Source organism: Neophocaena asiaeorientalis, unplaced genomic scaffold (assembly GCF_003031525.2).
Source record: "Neophocaena asiaeorientalis asiaeorientalis breed wild unplaced genomic scaffold, Neophocaena_asiaeorientalis_V1.1 scaffold134, whole genome shotgun sequence".
Taxonomy (NCBI): domain Eukaryota; kingdom Metazoa; phylum Chordata; class Mammalia; order Artiodactyla; family Phocoenidae; genus Neophocaena; species Neophocaena asiaeorientalis.
Genome location: NW_020185339.1, coordinates 28,337,795 through 28,360,915, shown reverse-complemented (window position 1 = coordinate 28,360,915; position 23,121 = coordinate 28,337,795). Strand labels below are relative to the sequence as shown.

General features: G+C 55.1%; 1 protein-coding gene across 2 annotated transcripts; it reads left to right on the top strand.

Annotated features, from left to right (window-relative positions):
- The first annotated feature begins 603 nt into the window (after window positions 1–603).
- ASIC1 (acid sensing ion channel subunit 1) lies at window positions 604–22,355 on the top strand. Of its 2 annotated transcripts, XM_024736892.1 has the most exons (11): window positions 604–965; window positions 1,532–1,727; window positions 18,252–18,402; window positions 19,038–19,165; window positions 19,461–19,611; window positions 19,989–20,045; window positions 20,512–20,665; window positions 21,067–21,158; window positions 21,356–21,435; window positions 21,524–21,628; window positions 21,785–22,355. In XM_024736892.1, the coding sequence occupies exons 1-11, from the start codon at window positions 604–606 to the stop codon at window positions 21,887–21,889; spliced, it is 1,581 nt and encodes a 526-aa protein (XP_024592660.1). In that variant the 3' UTR covers window positions 21,890–22,355. The 2 variants fall into 2 exon arrangements, with proteins under 2 accessions (XP_024592660.1, XP_024592659.1); XM_024736891.1 differs by lacking the exons at window positions 604–965; window positions 1,532–1,727 and adding an exon at window positions 15,151–15,807 and having other exon boundaries at window positions 21,785–21,889.
- The last annotated feature ends 766 nt before the right edge of the window (window positions 22,356–23,121 follow it).

The window sequence follows — 23,121 nt, the reverse complement described above, 5'->3', positions numbered from 1 at the left end:
CCCCCACCCCACCCCCACCCCAAACATGCACACATACAGCCTGCGCCGTTCAGAGAACCGGAGACACCCGCAGGTGAGGACTCGGGTGGGCTCCTCCCCACCTCCCTGGGCCCCTCCCCACCTGCCTGGGGGGTTTCTGGCCCAGGTCTAGCTCATGGGGGCGAAAGCCCAGTCCTGGGGACACCCTTGACCGGGAACTCTTGACCCCGGGTTCAGCCCATTTGGGGGAGTTTTCCTGTCCAGGATGGGTGGACATTCCCGTCCCAGAGTGACCCCACATCTGGAGGAAACTCCTGTGCCTGCCTGGGGGAGCACTGGGACTTCCCTCTCACCCTCGGGTGACTGCATCTGGGGTCTCCCCTGGCCTGGGAGTCTTCCCTGGGAGAGCATTCTCCTGGCCTAGGCTGACTCCCAAACCCCTGCATTTGGAGGAACCCTCTTCTGAGAGTGTGTCCCCCAGCCAGCCATCTCTGGGCTTGCACACCAGAGACAGTGACCTCTGGAGATGGGGATGGACACATCTGGAGGGATGCTGTGTGTACTCTCATCCCAGGACCATGACAGACTCCCCCACCCCCTTCCCCCAGGATCCCCTCGGCCAGGATGGAACTGAAGGCTGAGGAGGAGGAGGTGGGTGGCGTCCAGCCGGTGAGCATCCAGGCCTTCGCCAGCAGCTCCACGTTGCACGGCCTGGCCCACATCTTCTCCTACGAGCGGCTGTCTCTGAAGCGGGCGCTCTGGGCCCTCTGCTTCCTGGGCTCACTGGCTGTGCTGCTGTGTGTGTGCACCGAGCGTGTGCAGTACTACTTCCACTACCACCACGTCACCAAGCTCGACGAGGTGGCTGCCTCCCAGCTCACCTTCCCTGCTGTCACGCTGTGCAACCTCAACGAGTTCCGCTTTAGCCAAGTCTCCAAGAATGACCTGTACCACGCCGGGGAGCTGCTGGCTCTGCTCAACAACAGGTGGGAGGTTCCTACCCATCCCGGCTGCCAGACCCTCCGTCAGGGTGCTTCCTGTCTAAGCCACCATACAGCCCTCCAGCCCCCCAAACCTGCCACTCACAGCAAAGAGATCGGGGTACTGCCAAGCACTCAATTAAGGGCACCCAATCTCTGACCCCAGCTGTGAGACATGGCCACACTCCCTGGAGTGATCTCTGCCCACCCTCCCGCCACTATGTCTCGATATTCTCCTCCCTTGGGGGATCCGGGCATACCATCTTTAAAGGGTAGAAACTATGCTATAAAAGCCATAGTTCCTGCCCTGATCTCTCTGCCCACCCATGCTCACCCACGTGCTCAGATGCCCAGCCCCTGGGCAGCCACTGCCATCCTCTGCCTTCTCAGACCCCACGGGGCAGATCCTCTAGACACCGCCCAGCTCTCCTTTCATGCCTCTGTCCAGGGCTGGATGCTGCCCTCCCCGCAAGGTTGGGCATGGGACACCGGAGGCCAGATGGAGGCAGGAACTGAAGGTCCTGCCGATCCATGCACTGCTCACACCCCCACCACACCCCACCCTGCTCCAGGTATGAGATACCAGACACACAGATGGCAGATGAAAAGCAGCTGGAGATACTGCAGGACAAGGCCAACTTCCGCAGCTTCAAGCCCAAGCCCTTCAACATGCGCGAGTTCTACGACCGTGCGGGGCACGACATTCGAGACATGCTGCTCTCCTGCCACTTCAGGGGGGAGGTCTGCAGCGCTGAGGACTTCAAGGTGGTGAGTGAGCCCCCTGGCTGGTGTGGGGTGTGAGTCAGCCAGCCCCCAGAGGAGGAGGAGACTAGGAGCGGGCAGACCTCTGGGGAGGAAGTTGTGTGTCCCTAGGGTTCGCTTCTGGCAGGGGGGTACTTTGTTCAGCTCAGGGACGCATTTGCTCTCTGTGAGGTCCTCGGCTTCAGCCTTGTGTCCATGATGGCAGGAAAGAGAGCCTATAGTGTGCACGCGCGTACACACACACACACACACACACACACACACACACACAGCCTGGCAGGGCCCCTGACCCCATCAAGCTTACCTTCTGGGCCACAGGTGTCAGAGCTGGGGGTGGTGATGGGTAAGCTGCAGCCTTGTTACTCAAAATGAGGTCCAAGGACCATCATCTGGGACTTGAAAGAAATGTAGGACTTTGCCACCCCACTTCCCAGACCTACTGAATCAAAACCTGCAGTTTAACAAAATCCTCAAGTAGTTTGAATTAAAGTCTGAGAAGCACCATGAAACATGGGAAGTAAGGGAAGTTTTCTCTTAAAAAACTGGACAGGTAATTCTCTCTGTGCCACCCGTCCCCTACCCCAGCCATTTTACACACACACACACACACACACACACACACACACACACACACACACACTGTCTGATTGGGTTCCCCCCTTGCCAACCCACAGAGTCAGGGTCTGAGGAAGAAGAGATGACTTGGGGTACACAGTCATGGCTGAACTGGAGACTGCTTCTTAAAATGGAAATGCCCCACAGATACTCATACCCTCCACACACAGACGGGGCTGCCTCAAAGCCAGCACCCCAGGGAGGGTTAGGGGAACCGACTGGCATCTCATGTGCCAGGTGATCATGGGCAAGTCATACCGGTTCTTGGTGGGTTAGAAACAGGCAGGGACTGTGGAAAGGGGCCAGAGGACCTGGAGCCATGTATGCAAAAGTATACCAAATGTGAGGGTGATGCTTGGAACTCTTCCAAATGCTTTCTAGACTGTCCTTCAATCCCCTGGATGAATAGTCATATTATCTCTATTTAACAAGCTGAGACACAGAGGTAGAATGAGTTGCCCGAGCTCGCAGAGCTGGTTAGTGACAGACACAGGATTAGAACTCATGTCTCATTCAGTCCCAACGCAGTGTGCTCTTTGCGTTAATACTGCTGACCCTGGAGTCGTCATGTCCACTTCCAGTTCTGGAAATTGCTCTTGAAAACCCAGGCTCCCCTAGGACTCTTTTTCTGTCCATACCTGCCCCCAGTTCTCCACTCTCAGATCCTCCCCTTTTCTCCCACACTTGCTTGCTACCTCCCTAGCATTATGGGAGCATGAACTGCATTTGTTTGTGTAGAAAGGCTGGAACCACAGTTATGCTTGTTTTTTTCCTGCTGAAGTTACACACGACTTCCCAATCTCTTTAAGCCTTTATCTGAGACCAGTTTCATGGGCCTCTGTCAATACTGCTGGACGAAGTTTACATGACCACGGTCCTTGCTGAGCCAAGCTCATAGGGAGCTTAGCATGCTGCAAGAATCATTTCCTTCCCGCTTTTCCTTCCTCAAAACAGGAGAATGCTGGATTCCCCAGGGCCCAAGACCAAAGGGCTCCCAGGCTCACCAACTATATTCTCAAGGGTAGTAGAACTGTAGTTGATGGTGGAAGTGAAAGCCAGAGCCCTCCTCCTCTGCAGCATACCCCACACGCAAGCAGAAGGAACCATCAAGAAAGATAGAGAAAACCCATTAGATTGAATGGTTTGTAGTGTTTGGATGAGGAAGGGAATTGCTTGGCTCGACCTGGGAAGGTGCTAAGGAACAAAGTGGAGTTCATAGAAAGTATACAGTTGAGGCTCCATCTGTCCCTCACATCCAGACAGATTCCAAGCGGTGATGTTTGGTTCATGGAAATGGAGACCCTGAAATGTGATTGGTCCATGTTGTCTGAGGGGACAACCCTACACAGTCAGATGGAGATATGATTGGTTCACAAAGTTCTGGAGCAGTGTGAGTTCTTTCTCTTGCTGGGGAAGAAATACATGGCTAGGATCCCACAGGCCCAACACGGGCACTTCTTGGTTCTGGGTTGTCAGGGACCAGGTTTTTGCTGTCTCTGAGCCCATGTCAAAGGCCTGACCCTGAATGTAGCTGGACCCAAACCTCTCAGACCTTCCTTCTGCCCTCTCAGGTTGACCTCAACATCCCCTTTCTACTCTGCCCATAAGAGATGTCCCTACACAGATGGGAGTCTCATTGTGAGTCCATGTCTGACATCTCCCTGGTGGAGAAGAAGAGCGCTGGCACTCTGCTCCAGCTCCCTGGTCCTAAGGGGCACAGATATCCCTTCCCTGACACTTCACCTTCTCTCTCCTCTCCCTCGTCCCATAGTTAACATCTGCCTCTCCATCCTTGCTGGTCTGTGCTAGGACACGAGGCGTGTGTCTAGCCCCTGGACAGATGAGGCACTGACAGAAAACATCTCTCTCTCAGGTCAGAGCTTAGGGGAGACCATCTTGGCATCTCCTGCTGCCTTGAGAGCAGAGGTTCTTAACTGGGGTCCGAGTCCAGCTCAAAGTGTTTGCAAAATACAGTGTGCACAGGCACATGTGGACTCTTTTGTGGGTTCCAAGTGCGACCATCATCCAACAATAGGAATCTTGCTCCTGGAGGACAGTGCAGGGGGCATAGGAAGGGCATCCTCTGGTCCCTTAGACACCTCAGCTCCCATGGTGGGGGTCAGCATCGACACGCATTCCCCGCAGATGTGCTTCTGAATCCAGCTGAACCTCAGGGGATGAACGTGGTCCAAGAGGTGTTTGGCCAGGTCCATCCCCCAGCTGTGGCTGAGTCAGCTTGGGAGAGTGGGGGGAACCTGGGCTAAATCTGGGAGAAACTGGTTTGAAAACACTTTGGGACTGAAGAGGCAGAGGGCAATGGGAAGGGTATCCCCCCAGCAGCCCAAATGGGTAGGCCTCAGTAGCTCTCTCCTGAGCTACCAAAAGAGCTACCAAAGACCCACCCACAGGCCCCCCTTCCCTCCTCTTTTCCTTCTCGGTGGGGTGCTTGGTTGCCAGGGCAACAGGGTCTGAGGCTCCACTCTCCCACCCCGCTTTGAGGCCAGCCAGGCCAAGGCAGGATAGGGGTTCCATGGAGGGGGCCCGGGGGTGCAGCTGTCTGCCGAAGCCTGGGTAGGGGTGGGGTGTCGGGGGGGTGAGCATAGTCGCAGCTGGTGCCAGCCTCCAGCTGCACCTTATCTGTCCCTGGCAGTGGGAGCTCCGATGTGGCTTGAATTCTGAACAGCACCAAGGGGAGGGGGCTGGCAGATGGTGGCCTAGTCTGCCCTGTGCCACCCCCTCTTCCAGCTGAGTCCCAGAGCCTTTGCCTGGGGGAGAGAAGTGGGAATTCATTTCTGAACCCTGGAAGGGATGGAAGGGGAGGGCAGAGAATGGAAATCCTGGGGGTGGGTATGCAGTGGGGATAGGATTCTCTCAGGAGAGGATGGAATTGGGGGACAAGGGATAGGAGGACAAGAGTCCAGGGGACCCTGGAGTGGGGGCAATCTCCCAGAGGAGAGGTGGGCAAAGAAATCCCCCCAGTGTTCTGGAATCTTCTGGAGCACCTGGAGGAGGTGAGATGCTGATAGCAAAGATGCTGATAGCAAAGAAGGGTGATCCTGAGACCCAGAAGTTGGAGGGAGAGGTCATCTTAAACAAGAACAGCCAGGGATGGCAGGTCCCAGGGAGAGCCAGGACTAGCAGTGGGAGCTTCCTTATCCCCAGGGCTGGCTCTGCCCCTTCACCGACACCCCTCATCACACCACCCCACAGCAGCTCAGACCTGGGGAGGGCCCGACCTCACTACCTGGGTCTGTTCCCTCCAGCTAGGCAGGGAGTGGAGGGGCTGCTGAAGGGAAGGGCTGCCCACACTGCTACACACAGAGAAGAAAGGAGGGTTTGGGGCTGCCCCACCCAGAAGCCCGGCGCTCTTTGTGTGGGGTTGTCGTGGGGTGTGGACGGGGGAGCATGCAGGGGGTGCAGAGGGATAGGAGAGGCTGGAGTGGAGAGGTTAGCGTGGGAAGAGGGGCACCCTGCCCGAGCCACTCTTGGATACCTCCTCCAGCCTTACCCTTCCCTTCTCTCCCTCCCTCCCTCCCTCCCTCAGAAGTGCCTGAGGTTGGAAGGAGACTGGAGTAGAGCCAGTTGCAAGAATCCAGGGGACCCTGCATTGGGGTCTCTTTCTCTCTCTCTCTCTCTCTCTCTCTCTCTCTCACACACACACACCCCTCCCTCAGGTGACTCAGTTTCCTCTCTCACCTCCTCCCTCTCCTCCCCCATCCCTTGCCGTTTCTGACTCTGCCCCTGTCCCAGGCTGCAGTCAGCTAAGAGGCTACTCTCAGTTAATTGACCTCCGGCTGTTGGCTAAAGTAATAGGGAATTGATGTAAGTAAGCGGCTCTGGGGGCGGAGCCGGAAGTGGAGGGGTGGGCAGAGTAGTGCTTCGAAGCCTCGGGCTTTCTCCGGTCCCAGCTTGCGGAGAGCTCCGTGGTAGGGCCGCCACTGCACGTGGTGTGCATCCAGGAAGCAGAGGGGGCGCCTGCACAGAGGTCAGAACGTTTCTGCTGTGGGTGGAGCCGGATTGGGAGCATGCTTCAACTTTGTGGAAGGCAGTTTCAATTCCTGGGGGATGGTGAGGGAGACTGAATAGTAGGCACGAGGGGCTGGGGGTGGGAGTGTCGAGCTCCACTTGATTCCTTCTTCCCGTCACCGACAGAGGCCCTTGAAAGTGCCAAGCCTCGTGCTGGGCACCAGGGGGCGGCGGTGAACAGGCGGAGCCTGTCCCTGCCCTCAGGAGCTTCGAGCCACGTGCAGTACTCCCGGGAGGCTCAGAGTACGGAGGGTGGTACTAAGGGAAGCGGAAGGGCTTCGGAGCAGAGAATCACGTGCCAGGGATGAGAGGACCCTCCACATCTAGGTGGGGTCCTTCCAGTCTCCCCAGCCCAGCTCAGCTATTCAGAAACGCCAGTTCTGGGAATTCCCTGGCGGTCCAGTGGTTAGGACCCCACGCTCTCACTGCCGAGGACCCGGGTTCAATCCCTGGTTGGGGAACTAAGATCCCACAAGCCGTGCGGCGCAGCCTAAAAGAAAGAAAGAGAGAAACTTCATTTCTACAGACTGTGTGGTGTCTCCCCCAGCCCAGCCTCTCCCAGCTGATGACCAGTCTAGTTCTCTCCAGGAAGGGTCATGGTCTTTAGTCAGGTTCCCGAGGCACAAGCCTTCCCTTACTGTATGTCTGTACCCAGTATGTCTGTACCCTCTGGCTGAGAACCTTCTGGTCAGAACTCTGGTGTGGGGATTCTGGGAGGCAAAGCAGGGAAGGAGACAGCTCGAAGGAGAATGGAGCCTGGTTTGGGTGGAGGATGCGTCTGGGACTCCTGGGTTCTATTTTGGGCATAGTTTCATCTGGCTCCATTTCTCAGCTTCTAGGCTCAACTTCCTGTGAGCAAAGGGGGCTGTAAATGGATTTGTAAATTATTCTTTGCCGAGGGGCAGCCTGTCCTTCAGCCTCTGGGCCACTCTGGCTAAGCCCCCCCCCGCTGGCCCATGTGTAGAATGGGTGTGCAGTACCGTTTCCTGGACACATGCATCAGACATCTTCCTCGTGGAAAATTTTAAAACAAACGTGAAACTGAGGTGTAGTCACCTTGAGGGAAAGTTCCCTTAAGAAGCTCTAAGGAAAAAAAAAAAAGAAGCTCTAAGGACAGAGACTCTCACTCCAGGCTGTCTAAGGCCACTCCTGAGGGAGAGGGAGGGCAAGTTGTGATTTTTCTGAGCTCCTATGAATTCTTGGAAAGAAAACCCTTTCCCACTCCTCTCATCTGCACCCCCTCGATGTGGCTGACAGTCCTGGAGGCCTGGGAGGTTGGGCTGTGTAGCTGAGTATCGAGTGTCTCTGATCGGTGTGTCGGCTCTTCATGCCTGCCTGGGAACATCCCTCGGGGAGAGACTGCTGCAGTGGCCTTGACCATGGAGAGCAGCCAACTCAGGCTTCCTCATCACATACTACACGTGTGCCCCAGGTGTGCAAGCACACATGTGCACCTCCCTGTGCATGTCTGAGAGTGGGAGAATGCAGACGTGGACTAGGGTGTGACGTGGACACAGGGATGGATGTGCACCGGGGCACACACAGCTCTCTTCATGTGTCTGCAGGAGAGAGCTCGTGTGCCCACGAACCTCTGGCCCCACGCAGAGCACATACCCGCCAAATTAATCTTCTCTTTCTGTCACGCTTTGCAGTTTACAAATTCCCTTTACTTTAGCTCCTGTGATCCTCATAATTCTGGGAGGCAGGAAGATGTTAATATCTTCATTTGAAAGATGAGGAAACTGAGGCTCAGAGGTGTTACATGACTTGCCTGAGGCCACACAGCCAGTAAATGACAGAGTGGGTGCCTTGACCTCAGATCTTCTAAGCCCGGGTTCTTCGTGTGTGACCATAGGAGCAGGGATGTGTGGTGGAGGAGGGTGCCCGGCTCCCCAGCTGCCCATGCTCTGTAAAGAGGTGGTGTGATGAGGCAGGAAGGGAAAAAAAAAGGATGCGAAAGAGAAGAACCCCAGCCTCAGTCTGAGCACACCATCTTGTAACTTCTCTGCCTCTTCATTGCACCATTTGGCCAAGTCCCAACCTTAGATGGACCCACCACTGGCTTCCTCAGCCACTCTCTACCAGAGGAAGTCACATGGTTGGAATCACGTTGTGTTCATGATCAACATGCCAGTGCTGCCCTGGCAACCCCACTGTGTTTTCCCGTCAACTCGCTCTCCCCAGTGATTACTGTAAATTTTTCTACGCCTCTCAAACCACCACCCTTCCTAGGCCCCCTCTCACCCTCAGCAGATGACCTCACCTCCCACTTTACAGAGAAGATAGAAGTCTCAGACAAGATCTCCCCCGCTTCTCTGGGTACCTGCCCCCAGAGGGGAACGTCCATCTTCTCTAGGCTGAAATCTCAACCTTTTCTTACCATCTGATCTCCTTCTATCTTTATGGGAATTTTACTTTAAAGATTCTGCCTCTCCCTCCTTTGTAGTCGGTCTCTCCCTCTCCAGTGGAACCTTCCGATTGACACTGAAACATGCTTAAGATTCTCCCATCTTAAAATGTATAGCTATAGAGACTTCCCTGGTGGCGCAGCAGTGAAGAACCCACCTGCCCTGCCGGCCTGGACCAACTGCGCGGAGGCAGTTGGCCATGTGGAAATGCCTGATTTTGTTCCCTGCACACAGAGGAGACACAGCTACTGAAATCTTACTGGGTAAATTCCCAGGTACTGTGAAGTTCATAGATAAGAATCAGCCCAAGTCAGCTTTAAGGGATTTACCGTGACATTGAGAAGAAAAGACCGGGCTTCTAAAAAAAGAAAAAAGAACCCTCCTGCCAATGCAGGGGACACGGGTTCCAGCCCTGCTTCAGGAAGATCCCACATGCCACAGAGCAACTAAGCCCGCGCGCCACAACTACTGAGCCTGTGCTCTAGAGCCCGCGAGCCACAAATACTGAAGCCCACGCGCCTAGAGCCCGTGCTCCACAACAAGAGAAGCCACTGCAATGAGCAGCCTGCGCACCACAGTGAAGAGTAGCCCCCGCTCGCCGCAACTAGAGAAAGCCCGCGTGCAGCAACGAAGACCCAACGCAGCCAAAGATAAATAAATAAATTTTTTAAAAATGTATATCTATAATGACAGCTAATATTTATTGAGCACTTACTAGGTACCAGGCTTTAGGTTAAGATAAAACCCAATAAACAAACGTCTCTCAACTCCACAGCCCCCTCCAGCTCCCACAGTATCTATTTCTTTTCACAGACAAAATTCTTAAAATTGATGTATAGATTCCACTGTCTCCATTTTTTTCTCATCTCCATCTCACTCTCTAATCCACTCGGGCGGCCTTCCTCCCCCGGCCCCAGCACTCCACCAAAATGGTTCTCGCTAAGGCCGCTAGTGACCTCCATATTTCCAAAACCCGCAACCATTTTTTATCCTTGATGTCTCAAAATCATTCAGAATGTTTGACCACCACCTCTGTTTTGCACTATTCTCTTTCCTAACAACGGTACTCTCCTGATTTTCCTCCTTTGTCTAGCCACTCCTGCCTCTGTGCCAGTTCATGCTCTTCCACTTGGCCATTAAATGTTGGCACTGCTCAAGTCTCAATCCCAAGTTTTCCTCTTCTCTTAAACTGTGCGGCTGTGATTTAATGGAACAGCTTGATGAATTTTTCATTAGTATATTTTTACATTGGTGTATCTTACAATGTACTATTTTACACATTACATCGGTATGTATTTACACTGGTATAAAATTGTAAAACATTTCTAGTGTCCTGGAAAGTTCCTTCAGGCCCTTTTCTAGTCAACACTACCCCATAGGAATTAACCACATTCAGGCTTCTGTCAGTAGAGATAAGTTTCACCGGTTCTTGAACCTCCTAGACTGTATGTATCCTCCGTGCAGTGTATATGTGTCTGTGTCTGTCTTTTTTTGCCCATGACTATGTCTGTGAGATTCAGTCTCGTTTTATATAGCAGTAGTTAGTGCTTTTTCAATGCTGTGTAGTATTGCCTTATGTAAATAGAGCACAATTTGTTTATGCATTCTACTCTTGCTAGTTTGGGGCTATTACAAATAAATCTACTATGAACATCCCTGTTCATGTCTTTGGGTTGCCATATGCACTCATTTCTCTTGGGTATGTAACTAGGAGCTGTGGTTAAGTCACAGGTTAGGACTCTGTTTAGCTTTAGGCCATTTTTCTTTCTTCTAAAAAAACTTTATATTCTATTCCTGAGCAGTCTCATCTTCACTCGTGATTTCAATTACCATCTACACACCGACAGCCGCCAAATGTCTGTCTCAGCCCGGCTCTCTCCTCTTAGCATCCGTTCAGTGGCGAATTTCCCACTTATCGTCTCCACTTGGATCTCCCCAAGGCTCAAGAAACCAGCATGTACCAAACCAAATTCATCATCTTCGCTCCCAAACGAGTCCTGTACTTGCGTTCCTGATCTAGTGAGCCATTCACCCACGTACGCAAACTAGAAACCATCCCTGACACTCCATCTCCCTCGCCTCCCTTACCAGGTCTGCCAGTGTTGACTCCCAGACATCTCTACTCCATCCCCCTGTTCCAGGCCACCCCACTGCTCCATGTCTCACCTAGACCGCTGCAGTGGCTTCCTAACAGGACTTCTAGAATCCCTCGGGCTCCTCCAGAGTGGTCTCTTCAAAACACTGCTCTGATCACTTGAAATCCTTCCATGGGGAATGGGACCAGAATCCTTACCCAGCCTTCAAGGCCCTAAGGGCCTGCTCTCCGTCTATATCCTCTTCTTCTCAGCTCTCTCCTCTCAGAGCCTTTGCACTGACTCTGTTCTCTGGAATACCGCCCACCCCCCAACACATATACACACACAGACCTTTACCTAATCACTCCTCCTTATTCTTTAGATTGCAATTCAAACATCACTTTCTCAGAGAAACCTTCCTCAGTTTCCAGTCTGGTTCAGATCCCCCCGTCATTCACCTCTATGGAACCATATTATTTTTTTCATAGCACTTATCATAGGTTGCAATTAAATATTTATTTTTGTGATTTTAAAAAACTCTCCATTAGATAATAAGCTCCACAAGGACCCAGTCCCTTATCTGTTCTCCACATGTCCTCAGCACATGGACACTCAGGAAATATTTGATGGGTAAGTGAAAGAATGGAGAAGAAGGAAGGGATTGATTTAGAGAGGGATGACCTACTTCCAGTCTCAAGCCTACTACTTGCTCTCCATGAGACTTGAACAGGTCTTTGTGCCTCAGTTTCCTCATTTGTCAAATGGGGTGAAATTACTCAAACCTGCTTATTTTGCTGGGTTGTATACGAATCCCCTGAGGCATCAGTTGAAAAGCAGGAGACATTCCACAGATGTGAGGCGAGACCGGAGTTCAGAAAGAGATGTGGAGAAAGTCAGAAAGCACTGGGTGGCCACACACAGCTTAAGAGACGTACTGGGTAGGGAGTGATGTGGGGAGGGGTCGCATCTTTGGATAGAGGGTTCAAAATTGAGTGTTGTTCTGCGAGCGTGTCTGCTTGGGTACTTCTCCTCTGTATATGCTCCGGGGTCTGTGTGTGCTGCTTGATCCTTTCCTCACCTCCCCATTACTGTGAAAAATGTGGATTTGTCTACTAGATCGAGATGAGGAGGAGAGAATGTTAGAGGATGGAGGAGGGAGGAAGTGCAGTTGGGGTGTGTGTGTGTGTGTGTGTGTGTGTGTGTGTCTTCGTTGCCCACAAGAGGGCTGTGTGTCTGTGTGTAGTGCTGTGTAGGTGTGCAGTGTAGGTCTTTGTGTCCGTGTGGGGAAGAAGTGTCCAGCCACACCAGATTTGCTGTCCTCTGAAGCTGTTCCGTGTGTGCACACCTTACTCTCTGCCGAAGCACCCGGAGCTTCCCAGCCTTAGTTTCTTCCCTCTGGAAGTCCAATCTACTTCCTCTTCCAGAAAGGCTGCAGGAGGGCAACGATGCCCTCTAGTGGGTGTGGGGACGCATGCTGCAGCTTTCCCAGCCCAAGCCTCAACCTAGGCTGGCCCACCTCCAACCCAAGTCTGGAACTCACCTCTGAAACGCATCCTGGGGATGCGCAAAGCCCTCCAAGAGCTGAGGTCCCGTAGGCAAGAAGAAAATGCACACGGGACAGGAAACAGAAGAAGAACCCACGAATTCATACAGGAGAAGCCTGAGGACAACAGCTGAAGGTGGGAGGTCTCTCCTCATCTCTGCAGTGATTTATCTCTGGTTCCTGTTTCTCCACGTGGCCCCTGGGTCCTGCTCTTTCTTTCTTTCTTTTTTAATTTACTTATTTTATTTTTGCTGTGCGCGGGCTTTCTCTAGTTGCGGTGAGCGGGGGCTACTCTTCGTTGAGGTGCGCAGGCTTCACATTGCAGTGGCTTCTCTTGTTGCGGAGCACGGGCTGTAGGTGCACAGGCTTCAGTAGTGGTGGCTCACAGGCTTAATTGCTTCGTGGCATGTGGGATCTTCCCTGACCAGGGCTCGAACCTGTGTCCCCTGCATTGGCAGGCAGATTCTTAACCACTGCACAACCAGGGAAGCCCCGGGTCCTGCTCTTTCATTCTCACAGTCCCTGTCCTTAAGGAGCTACTGATCACTACTCATGCTTGAAGGGACTTGAGCAGAACTGGACCCTTCAGTCTGTTCCCTGAGTGGGCACTAATTATGCCCTGTGGAGTCAGGGAAGACTTTTCGGAGGAGGAGGTAACCTGTGAGTAGGGTCTTGAAAAATGAGTAGAAATTCTCCAGGTGGAGTCCAGGGAAGGCATGTAACTGTGGGCGAGCCTCGTGTGTCTGTGGAATGGGAGAAGGACATGGTGACTGGATGCTGGACCCTGGACTAGGTGGGGTGGAGGGGTGGAGAGGTGAGGCTGGAGGGTGACTTGCCAAGGCTGTGTAGGTCCTGGGTGGTGGGGGTTGAATTTTACCAAGAGGCACTGGGGAGTGAGAGAAGGTCTTTATGCGGAAGGGTGGTCGGAATTACATAGCATGGACTAAAGATGGGGAGAAACTGCAGGGAGGCAGGGAGTTAGGGAGACCAGCTGGGAAGCGGTTGTTTAGGTAAAAGAGTGGGAGACCGGTCTGAGGGCAATGGCATAAGGATGGAGAGGGACCAGATCTCAAAGGCTGCTCTTCTTCCGGGGCCTCTGTGTCCCTGGCAGCAAAGCTGAGGCCAGAGGTCCCACATCAGCCAGTTCTGATAGAACCTGGCACCGTGCCTGCCATCCCCAACACACTCCAGGCTCTCTGTATGCAAACGGAGGAGGGAAGAGATGTGGGAGCAGGGAGCGGGGAGGGAGAGGGGGGCAGGAGCCTGGGGCTGTGGGATGGTTAAGGAATGGAAAGGCCCAAGTAGACTTGTCTGACCCCCACTGGTCCTCCTCTGGCTCTGTGGAGGAAGGGTTAATAGTTTCCCCTCCCTCCCTCCCCTCCTCTCCTCCCCTCAGGTCACCTTCTAGGCCCTGGAGACTTGGCTGCTGGCTCAAGTTCCTCAACCAGTGGCCCTGAGTAATCAGAGTACACAGAGGGGCCAGGGGCCTGGGGGCAGGGACTGATCAACTGGGAGCGAGAGGGGCCTCAGAGACTGAGGGGCTGGGGGGTATCTGCGAGGCTGAGGGTTTGGGGGTACCTCAGGTTATTCCCAACACTCTCCACCTGACCCAGGACCCTGTACCGGTTCTGAGCTCAGTTTCTTCCACCCACCAGAAGAGAATTCCTCCACCTGCTCTCCTGGACTGTTAGGGGATGGGCAAGATGGGAGGGGGAGCGGTGATCTACCAGGAAGCTTTTCAGCTGCAAGAGACAGGGTGCCTCCCCCCAGTGCCAGGAACTGGCCATAAGTGGGTCTGTGGTCAGTGAGAGCCCTCTGCTAATGGAACCTGGGCTGCCCCCCAAGCCACAGAAGGGAGTGCAGCTCAGCATGGTGGTGGTGGGGGGTGGGTACTGAAGTAGAGTGGGGGGTGGGGGTCAGGGGAGGATCGATGGCCTCAGGGATGGCTGGAGGGAAACCGGAGGTCAAGGGAGAGCGTAGGGGTTCGGGGCAACCAGGGGTTCAGGAAGTAACTGAATGTAAGTTGTGTCAGCCCAGTGATCAGAAGGGAACTGAGGACCAGAGGAATAATTCGAGGGGAGCTGCAGTGTAAGGGTGTATAGGGAGAAGTGGGGGGGCTCCATAAAATAATTGGGGAGATTCCAAGTCAGGGGGAATTAGAGAAGAATTAGAGGCTAATTAGAGGTGCCGAGAGAGTGTGGGGCTCAGATAACTCAGAAGAATGACTGGACCAGGTGGGAATGAGGGCAGAGGACTCAGAATTGGGGTGGGAAGGCGAGGGGCAGGTGGACTGGAGGGTGAGAGGGAGCCTGAGGGTGTGTGTCTTGGGGGATGGGCAGAGACCCTTGCTGGCCCACGTCGTGGCAGTGAGAGCAGAGGACTCTGCTAGGTCCCATCTCCCCTGGAGCCCTCGGGCTTTTCAGGCATTTCCACTCTGTCCTCGACCCTGTCTGTCCTGCTGGAGTTGGTGACAGGGAAAGGGGCTCCGGTCCGCTCCTCTACATCTCCATCGGACTCCCTTTCCCACAGCCATCAATTATTCATCGGCTCAGACAGCCGCCTCCCTGACAGGGCAGGCTGGTCCTCCTCTCCTCTCTAAGCCCCTCCCCACCTCAGCCACACTGCCACAGAGGCCCTGGCAAGGGAGGACGGCCATCCAGGCAGAACAGACCTGGCAAGAGGACTGCCGGACCCTGCCTAGGGTCACGCCTCCTCCCCCGTTCTCCTGCCCACCTCCCGGTGCCAGGAAGCCCCTGGAGAAGATGCCCATCCAGATCTTCTGCTCTGTGTCCTTCTCCTCTGGAGAGGAGGCCCCAGGGCCCTTGGGAGATGTTTGGGGTCCCCACCAGCGGCAACAGCGGGACAACTCAGAATCGGAAGAGGAGGGAGAAGAGAAGGAAAAGGAGGCAGAGAGGAAGGGGGCCAGAGAGGGGGACTTACCGATGGACTTGGTGGCCTTTGCCAACAGCTGCACCCTTCATGGAGCCAGCCACATCTTTGTGGAAGGGGGTCCAGGGCCACGGCAGGCCCTGTGGGCAGCGGCCTTTATCCTGGCACTGGGTGCCTTCTTGTGCCAGGTCGGGGATCGAGTTGCCTATTACCTCAGCTACCCACATGTGACTCTGCTAGATGAAGTGGCCACGACGGAGCTGGCCTTCCCGGCGGTCACCCTCTGCAACACCAATGCCGTGCGGCTGTCCCAGCTCAGCTACCCCGACTTGCTCTACCTGGCCCCCATGCTGGGGCTGGATGAAAGCGATGACCCCGGGGTGCCCCTCGCCCCACCGGGGCCCGAGGCCTTCTCTGGGGAGTCCTTTAACCTGCACCGCTTCTACAATCGCTCCTGCCACCGGCTGGAGGACATGCTGCTCTATTGCTCCTACTGCGGGGGGCCCTGTGGCCCTCACAACTTCTCAGTGGTGAGTGGGTGCCCAACAGTGTCTGCCATGGCTCACCCTGACCGTCACCTCCTGGGGCTGGTAACCATCCTGCCTCCCCCCCACCTCACCTGGACCACCCACCCTCTGTGAGAGAGGCCTGGCCAGAGCTTGCCTGGGAGCCCCAGGGTCTGCAGCTGGGCTCTATTTCCAGGGCTGTGCCAGTACTGACCTCCCTGTTAGACTCTTGAAACACATAGTTGGTAATTAGTTGCTTCCCTGAGGCCCCTGGTGTCTCCCTGAATATCCTCCAGCATGTCCAGCCCTTTCCCAGACCTCTCTGCGATCCAGCAGGGTCAGCACCTTTGATCTGGTGGTGGGTGCCTATGCTTGGCCTTAACAATGTTGACTATCACCCCCGGACTGGAGCTGGGGCAGGTGCCCCCTGGTCTCTGGAGGTGCAAGAGAAGGGTGTGGAAGGGAGGCAGAGGGCTGGCGATATCCCCCCTCCACCCCAGCATGCCTGTTAGCAGCATCCTCAAGTGGTCTTCCTGTGCTCCTCCTAGTGTGTGTGTGTGTGTGTGTGTGTGTGTGTGTGTGTGTGTGTGTGTGTGTATGGTGAGGGAGAATAACAGGCCTCCTCTAAATCCTCCCCACTCCCCCTCCAGCTCTAAGTGGCCAGGGACCCTCTTCCCAGGGGAAGCCCTCACTAGGAGAGTCTAGGGCCTTCCCTGCTGAGGGACCAAGCGGCACCCCATCCTTTCCCCAGTTCAGCTTCCAGTTCCATCTGGCCCAACAGGTCCCCTTCTGTCCCCTACAAGTGCCAAATGCCAGGCCTTCCCTTCCCATACACCCATCCCTAGTGCAGGGGCAGGTGGGTGTCATCATATCAGTGCATCTTGGACTGACTACAGACAGACAGGAACATGGAGGTTTTGGCCACTGGGCCTCGGACAGGCCAGGAGGTAGAGGAACATGGACCAAGGAAGGGGTCAACCTGGCTTTCTCCGAATCTAAGGCTAGAGCAGGCACTTCTCAGGCAGCACCACCAGGTGGCAGCACAGCCCACCGGCCAGCAGCACAGCCCTCTGAGCCAGCTTAAGGTTGCAGCTCCCAGCTGGCCTCAGCCACCAGGAGCCCCTCACATCCCCAGGAGGCGGGTAGGCAGGGATGCGTGTCTAGCCTGGACCCTGTGGCTGAAAGCCACAAAGCCTGGTAGTGGAGCTGGGGGATTAGGAGTTCTCTCTCTACCTCCTCTCTGGACTTCACCCACAAAATGGGGGATAGCACTGGTTTTCTTTTCCAGAGGGGGAAGGAGGAGGTTGTTCTAGGAAGGGGGAAGGGGGCAAAGACTCTATTGACTAGTAACCCCTACTGCCTCCCTGTTCAGTCTAGCCTGACACTCTGTCTCTCTCTTTCTTTGGGCTGTGTCTGTATTCACCTCATGACTTGCTTGGTGGACTCTGTCACCATCTCTCATTAGTTGAAGCACACTCACCCCATTTGTGGGAACCTGGAGGCATTCTGGGAAGCTGTGGGGAAAGGGCCATAAAGAATATGTTCACTTTTCTCTCCATGGCTGTGTACTCAGGGCTGCAATAAGGGCTGCTCTGTGGCATGGAGTCGGGGGCCTGTCCTCAGAGCTGAGATCCCTTCTGCAGCCCTCATAGTTCTGCGCCAGCATTGACGAACATGCCAGGTCCTGGATGTTCAGGTTCTGGTGATAACGGAACAGTGATGGACATAAGGGACTAATGGCAGAGGAAACTATAAAGCATAGCTTGGTCTTGGGGAGAGCAGGATTCCAGATGCCCAGGGTGAAATCCAGGAGAAGAGAAGAGAAGTCTCAGAAGGCCCTGGGCCTGAGGAGAAGGTCCCAAGGAGGGACCAGGCAGTGAGGGGCTCCAGGCGATGGAGGTGTGTATGTTAGGGTCCCAGCGGGAAAAAGGTTAACACTTGGATAGTTTAGTCGAAAAGACTAACAGAGGGACTGTTTATAGAGTTGTGGGCAGAGTTAAGGAAACCAATGAGGGGAACTGAGGCACCTAGAAATAGTGGGAAATTGTCATATTCAAGCTAAAGGAACACCAAGAGGCAACAGTGCTATGCAGGGAGCCCTCTTGGCAGAATTTGTGGTCACAAAGGGTCTAAGCCACCTTGAGAACATTTGCAGATAAATACCCTGGTCTCTCCCTCCTTCTGTCCTCTGATCCTTTACTGATACCTCCCATTGGTCAAACCCAACCCGAAGCCCATCCAGGTGGCAAAGGAGCACAGGCAGTGCACCCCACAGGGATCAGCCTTCCAGGGCACATAGCAGGGAAAAGGACAGAATGGGTGAGAAGGAGAACAAATGGAGAGTGGGCTGCTCAGGAGGGGTCATTCCTGAAGGGTTGAAACTCCACCAGTTGGAGGGTCTGGAGACAGTCTCTGGTGGGCAGAGGGTACTGGCAGGACTCTCAGGCTCTCCGCTCTGCTCCCACCAGGTCTTCACACGGTACGGAAAGTGCTACACGTTCAACTCTGGCCGAGATGGGCGTCCCAGGCTGAAGACCATGAAGGGTGGGACGGGCAATGGGCTGGAGATCATGCTGGACATTCAGCAGGACGAGTACCTGCCTGTGTGGGGGGAGACCGGTATGTTGCCTCTCACAGGGGGGCCCCCCTCCCTGTGGCTCCGGGCCTCAGCCTCCGTTGGGGGGCTCCTGGGCTCTACTGTGGGCCTGAGGCAGGCCGTGGGCTCTCCTTGCATCCTCCCAGCATCTCGCCCTCTCCACCTCCACTCTACCTGACTGCCACACTCACATTACCCTGGCTCCCACTTCCTGGCTCAGTTACTCTCCAAGGTAACCAGCCATCCCTTTCCATCCGTGGCCACCACTCACTCTATAAATAACTCCGTCTCTTCTTGGGCTGCCTGCCGTCTGTCTGGTCTCAGGGGCCTTGGGACAGAGAGACGTGGGGGAGAAGGGAGAAAAGGAGGGGGAGAGATGGAGAGCCTCTGAGACAGTGAGAAATAATTTGAAACACCGAGATGCGTAACTGAAGCCAGGTAAGAAAAGAAGTATGTAGGATTCAGGGGTCATCAGGGTAGCACGGGGCTGGTGAACCCAGAAGGAGGCTGGGGATGGGCCAGGGGCCCTTGGACTAACTACCCTCCCCCAGTCTCAGTGTATGTTGTGGTTATTTCAGGAGAGGTAGGGTGCCCCCAGCTCTGAAGGAGGTTAGGGAGTAAGAAGCCCTCCCAACACACAGCCCTCTCATTCCCCTAGATGAGACATCCTTCGAAGCGGGCATCAAAGTGCAGATCCACAGTCAGGATGAACCTCCCTTCATCGACCAGCTGGGCTTTGGTGTAGCCCCAGGGTTCCAGACCTTCGTGGCCTGTCAAGAGCAGCGGGTGAGAGGGCCACAGGAGGCCGGTCCCAGGGTGGGTGGTTGGAAGCTCATGACGGAGGTGGAGTGGTGGGCAATCAGTAATGGGAGGGACAGGGGAGCTAGGGCCTGGGTAGCCATCTGACTAGTCAGAGCATGAATGATCTAACGGATGGGATGCTCCGTAAACTCGGAGACCCTCAGAGGCTGCACAGGGAGAGGGGGCAGGACTCCTGAGTTCTGCATCGTGTCAGACAAGTCCACCAAGGTGACTCGGGGAGAAGTCCCCACACCCCCCAGCTCCCCGGCTCTCCCAGCAGCTCATCTACCTGCCCCCGCCCTGGGGCACCTGCAAAGCTGTTACCATGGACTTGGATTTCTTCGACTCCTACAGCATTACCGCCTGCCGCATCGACTGTGAGACCCGCTACCTGGTGGAGAACTGTAACTGCCGCATGGTGCACATGCCAGGTCAGGCCCCAAAGTTCCAAACACAGTCCTGGGCCCCTCAGCCTGCACTGCCCCTCACCAGCACCCCATCCATGTTAACCTCCTGCCAACATGCAAGCAAGACCAGCTGGCTTCTCTCCACCCCAGTTCCAGCCCCAGTCCATACCCATATGGCTCTTGCCTCTCTGACCTCAATTCCTGCCCGGACCCATGGGGATGGGTCAGAGGGGTCCAGCGGGTATGGACTTTGGGGTAGGTCACTTCCAGGACAGACTGGGGGCTGACTATTCCTACCCTCCCACCCTCTCCCAGCTTCCAGCTTTTAGGCCTTTGGTACCACCAGCATCACAAGACCCCTTTAATCTCCATCCTGTACCACTGTCTTTTCTCCTCTCTAGGGGATGCCCCCTACTGCACTCCAGAGCAGTACAAGGAATGTGCAGATCCTGCCCTGGGTGAGCGCCCCTGTCCCAGGGAAGTCTGCGGGAGGGAAGGAGGAGCTGCCAGCCATATGCAGAGGGGTTTCAGAGCAAGCTCCCAGAAGCTTCAAATCACTCCTGGATCAGGCTTCACCTGAACTCTCCTGTGTCTGACTTTAGCAAGGCCGGGAATAGCATCTCTAGAGGCCCCTGTGGAAAATGAACAGGGGTCATCTGGGAGGGGTGGCCTTCATCTGCTCCCATCAGCACCTCAGCTGGTTGACCCTGGAGGGCCCTGAGAGGATGAGATATAGGATTAAGAAATATCCATGGAGAGGCTGGGTGAGGATCAGCACAGGTGGGCACAGGGCTGAAGTGAAGGACAAGTCAGAAAAAGAGGAGGGGGCTCAGGCCTCCTTTGGGCAGGGCCAGGACGTGCGTGTCGGGAAGGTGCTGGCAGAAGGGCATCACTCAACTGGCACCTCTCACCTGGCTGGCACAGACTTCCTGGTGGAGAAGGACCAGGAGTACTGTGTGTGTGAAATGCCCTGCAACTTGACTCGCTATGGCAAGGAGCTGTCCATGGTCAAGATCCCCAGCAAAGCGTCAGCCAAGTACCTGGCCAAGAAGTTCAACAAGTCTGAGCAGTACATAGGGTAAGGGCTCTGACTGTGAAGGGTAATGGGCGGGCTCTGATGGGGGTTGGCAGACAGGAGGAAACTGAGATAACATGGGGGAGGCAACCAAAGAGTCTGAGGTGGGCATGGAGGAAAGATCAAGCCAGAACAAGCAGGAGAAGCACCCCTTCTTCTTTCCTCCTCTCTTCATCCTCATTGCTGTAACTGGGATCACCTCACAATTGCTGGTGCGTGGAGCGTCTTTTCAATTACACCATCGCGTTTAATCCTCACTCTAAAAGGCAGGTATCCACATCAGCATCTTGTTTTATAGATATTGCAGACTGAGATTCAGAGAGGATAACTTGCGAAGGTCACCCAGCTAGTAAGGGACGGAGATGCGACTTGATCCGAGGTCTCCTCTCCCAACCCCTTTGCAGGGAGAACATCCTGGTGCTGGACATTTTCTTTGAAGTCCTCAACTATGAGACCATTGAGCAGAAGAAGGCCTATGAGATCGCAGGACTCCTGGGTGAGCTGCTGATGGCACCTGTCCCCTTCCCATGCCATGGGCATGGTGTGACACCTTACCACCCGGAGCAGGCTGCTCACCTCCGTCCCACAAGGCCTCCTCCCCTGCCAGCCCCAGGGGCTTTCCCCTGCCCCAGTGAGCTCTGCCGCTCCCACTGTGTCCTGACCCCACTGACCTCCCTGTGGGCCCCGCTGCAGGTGACATTGGAGGCCAGATGGGTCTGTTCATCGGGGCCAGCATCCTCACTGTGCTGGAGCTCTTCGACTACGCCTACGAGGTAAGTGGGGGCGGGGCGCCTGCACGGGGCCACGGGAGGGGCGGGGTTAAAGCTCGCCCACCCGCCCACCTCCCCTCTTCCCTCCCAGGTGATAAAACACAAGCTGTGCAGACGAGGGAAGTGCCAGAAGGAGGCAAAACGGAGCAGCGCGGACAAGGGCGTGGCCCTCAGCCTGGATGACGTCAAAAGACACGTGAGGGAGCGAGAGAGGGGCGCCCTCCCGCCCCATCCCTTCCCCGACCACCCCAGGACCACCCCCTTGCCACCTTTTCTCCTTTGCCTCCCCCATGCCGCAGCGGCACCTGTGGCCCTTACGATAACCAGTGCCTGTCCTGTGCCGTTCCCCCAGAACCCGTGTGAGAGCCTCCGGGGCCATCCTGCCGGGATGACGTATGCTGCCAACATCCTACCTCACCATCCGGCCCGAGGCACTTTTGAGGACTTTACCTGCTGAGCCCTGCAGGCCGCTGTACCAAAGGCCTAGATGGGGAGGGCTAGGAGAGCAAGGGGGCCCCCAGCTGCCCCGCCCTGGGGACTCACTCCCCCCTCCAAGGCAGCCCCCCACTCCTGGGCGGTCCTTTCCTCTTGTCTGTGGTGAGGAAGGAGTCTTGACCGTAGAGTCCTCTCCCTGCCTCTATCCCATTGTGGTTTTTTTGTTTGTTTTTTTAACAAAACTAATCTAAAACAGAAACTAGAAAGAGAGAACGGGGCGAGTGACCTCAGGCTGCCCCTCTCTGCTCCATGCTGCCTCCCACAGCTCCCAGCCTGAATTCTGTCTGTCTGGCTGTCTGTCATCTCCGTGTCCACCTACATTTTGCTGCCACCAGTCACCAAAGCCCCCTCCCAGTGGGGGGTGGAGGGGATCCTCGGGGTCTGGAATTTGGCCCCACACCAGAGAATGTACCTTGAAGGGGAGGGCTAGTAGGGGGGGCTTCACCAGCCTTAAGAGACCCTCTCAGCCCAGTGACCGCCCCCAACCCCAAGTCTCCAGGCAGGATCCCGAGTCGTGTCTGTTCCCTCCCCACCACCTCACACAGTGTGAAGTCTCTAGGGAGGTAGGGGTGGGGAATCCCCTGAAGAAGTGGCACTGGGGACAAGCTGTGGCCCTGGTGCTGTAGGCCACATCCTGATACCTACAAGTTCACCCCCACCCAGAGCTGCTGGAGAGAAATCCCAAGAGGCGGCCCTCCTCTGCCATCCCATAAAAGATTCAGCTGGTTGGCTTCCAGCTCAGGGAGAGGGGCACTGGTGCCTAACCTCACTGGTCCCTCTCCCCGGGGCCCCTACAGAGGGCCACATCCATAAATTTTCTTATGGAACTCTCCCAAGTCCTCTCCCGAAACGTCATTTGCTTCTCTCAACAACTTCATCTGCATTTTCTATTTCTATATGATACAGACTCTATATTGCTATATCTCTGTATATACTTTCCCCTGACTCTGTCTCTACTTCATCCCCTCTTGTCTCTAAGAACCACCCTCCCACCCCAAGTTCCCCTTCTGTGTTTCCACCCCCTCCCTGGTCTCTGAATGCCTTCGCCTGTATAAAGAGTTGGATTCTCCCCTGGTGTCTGTACTGTGTACACACATCCCTCTAAGAAGCACAAGGAGACGACATGCGCATTGTAACCTTCGCACTGTCTCGGTGGCGACATAAAGGAAGCTGTGAATTACAAGCTCTGCCTCT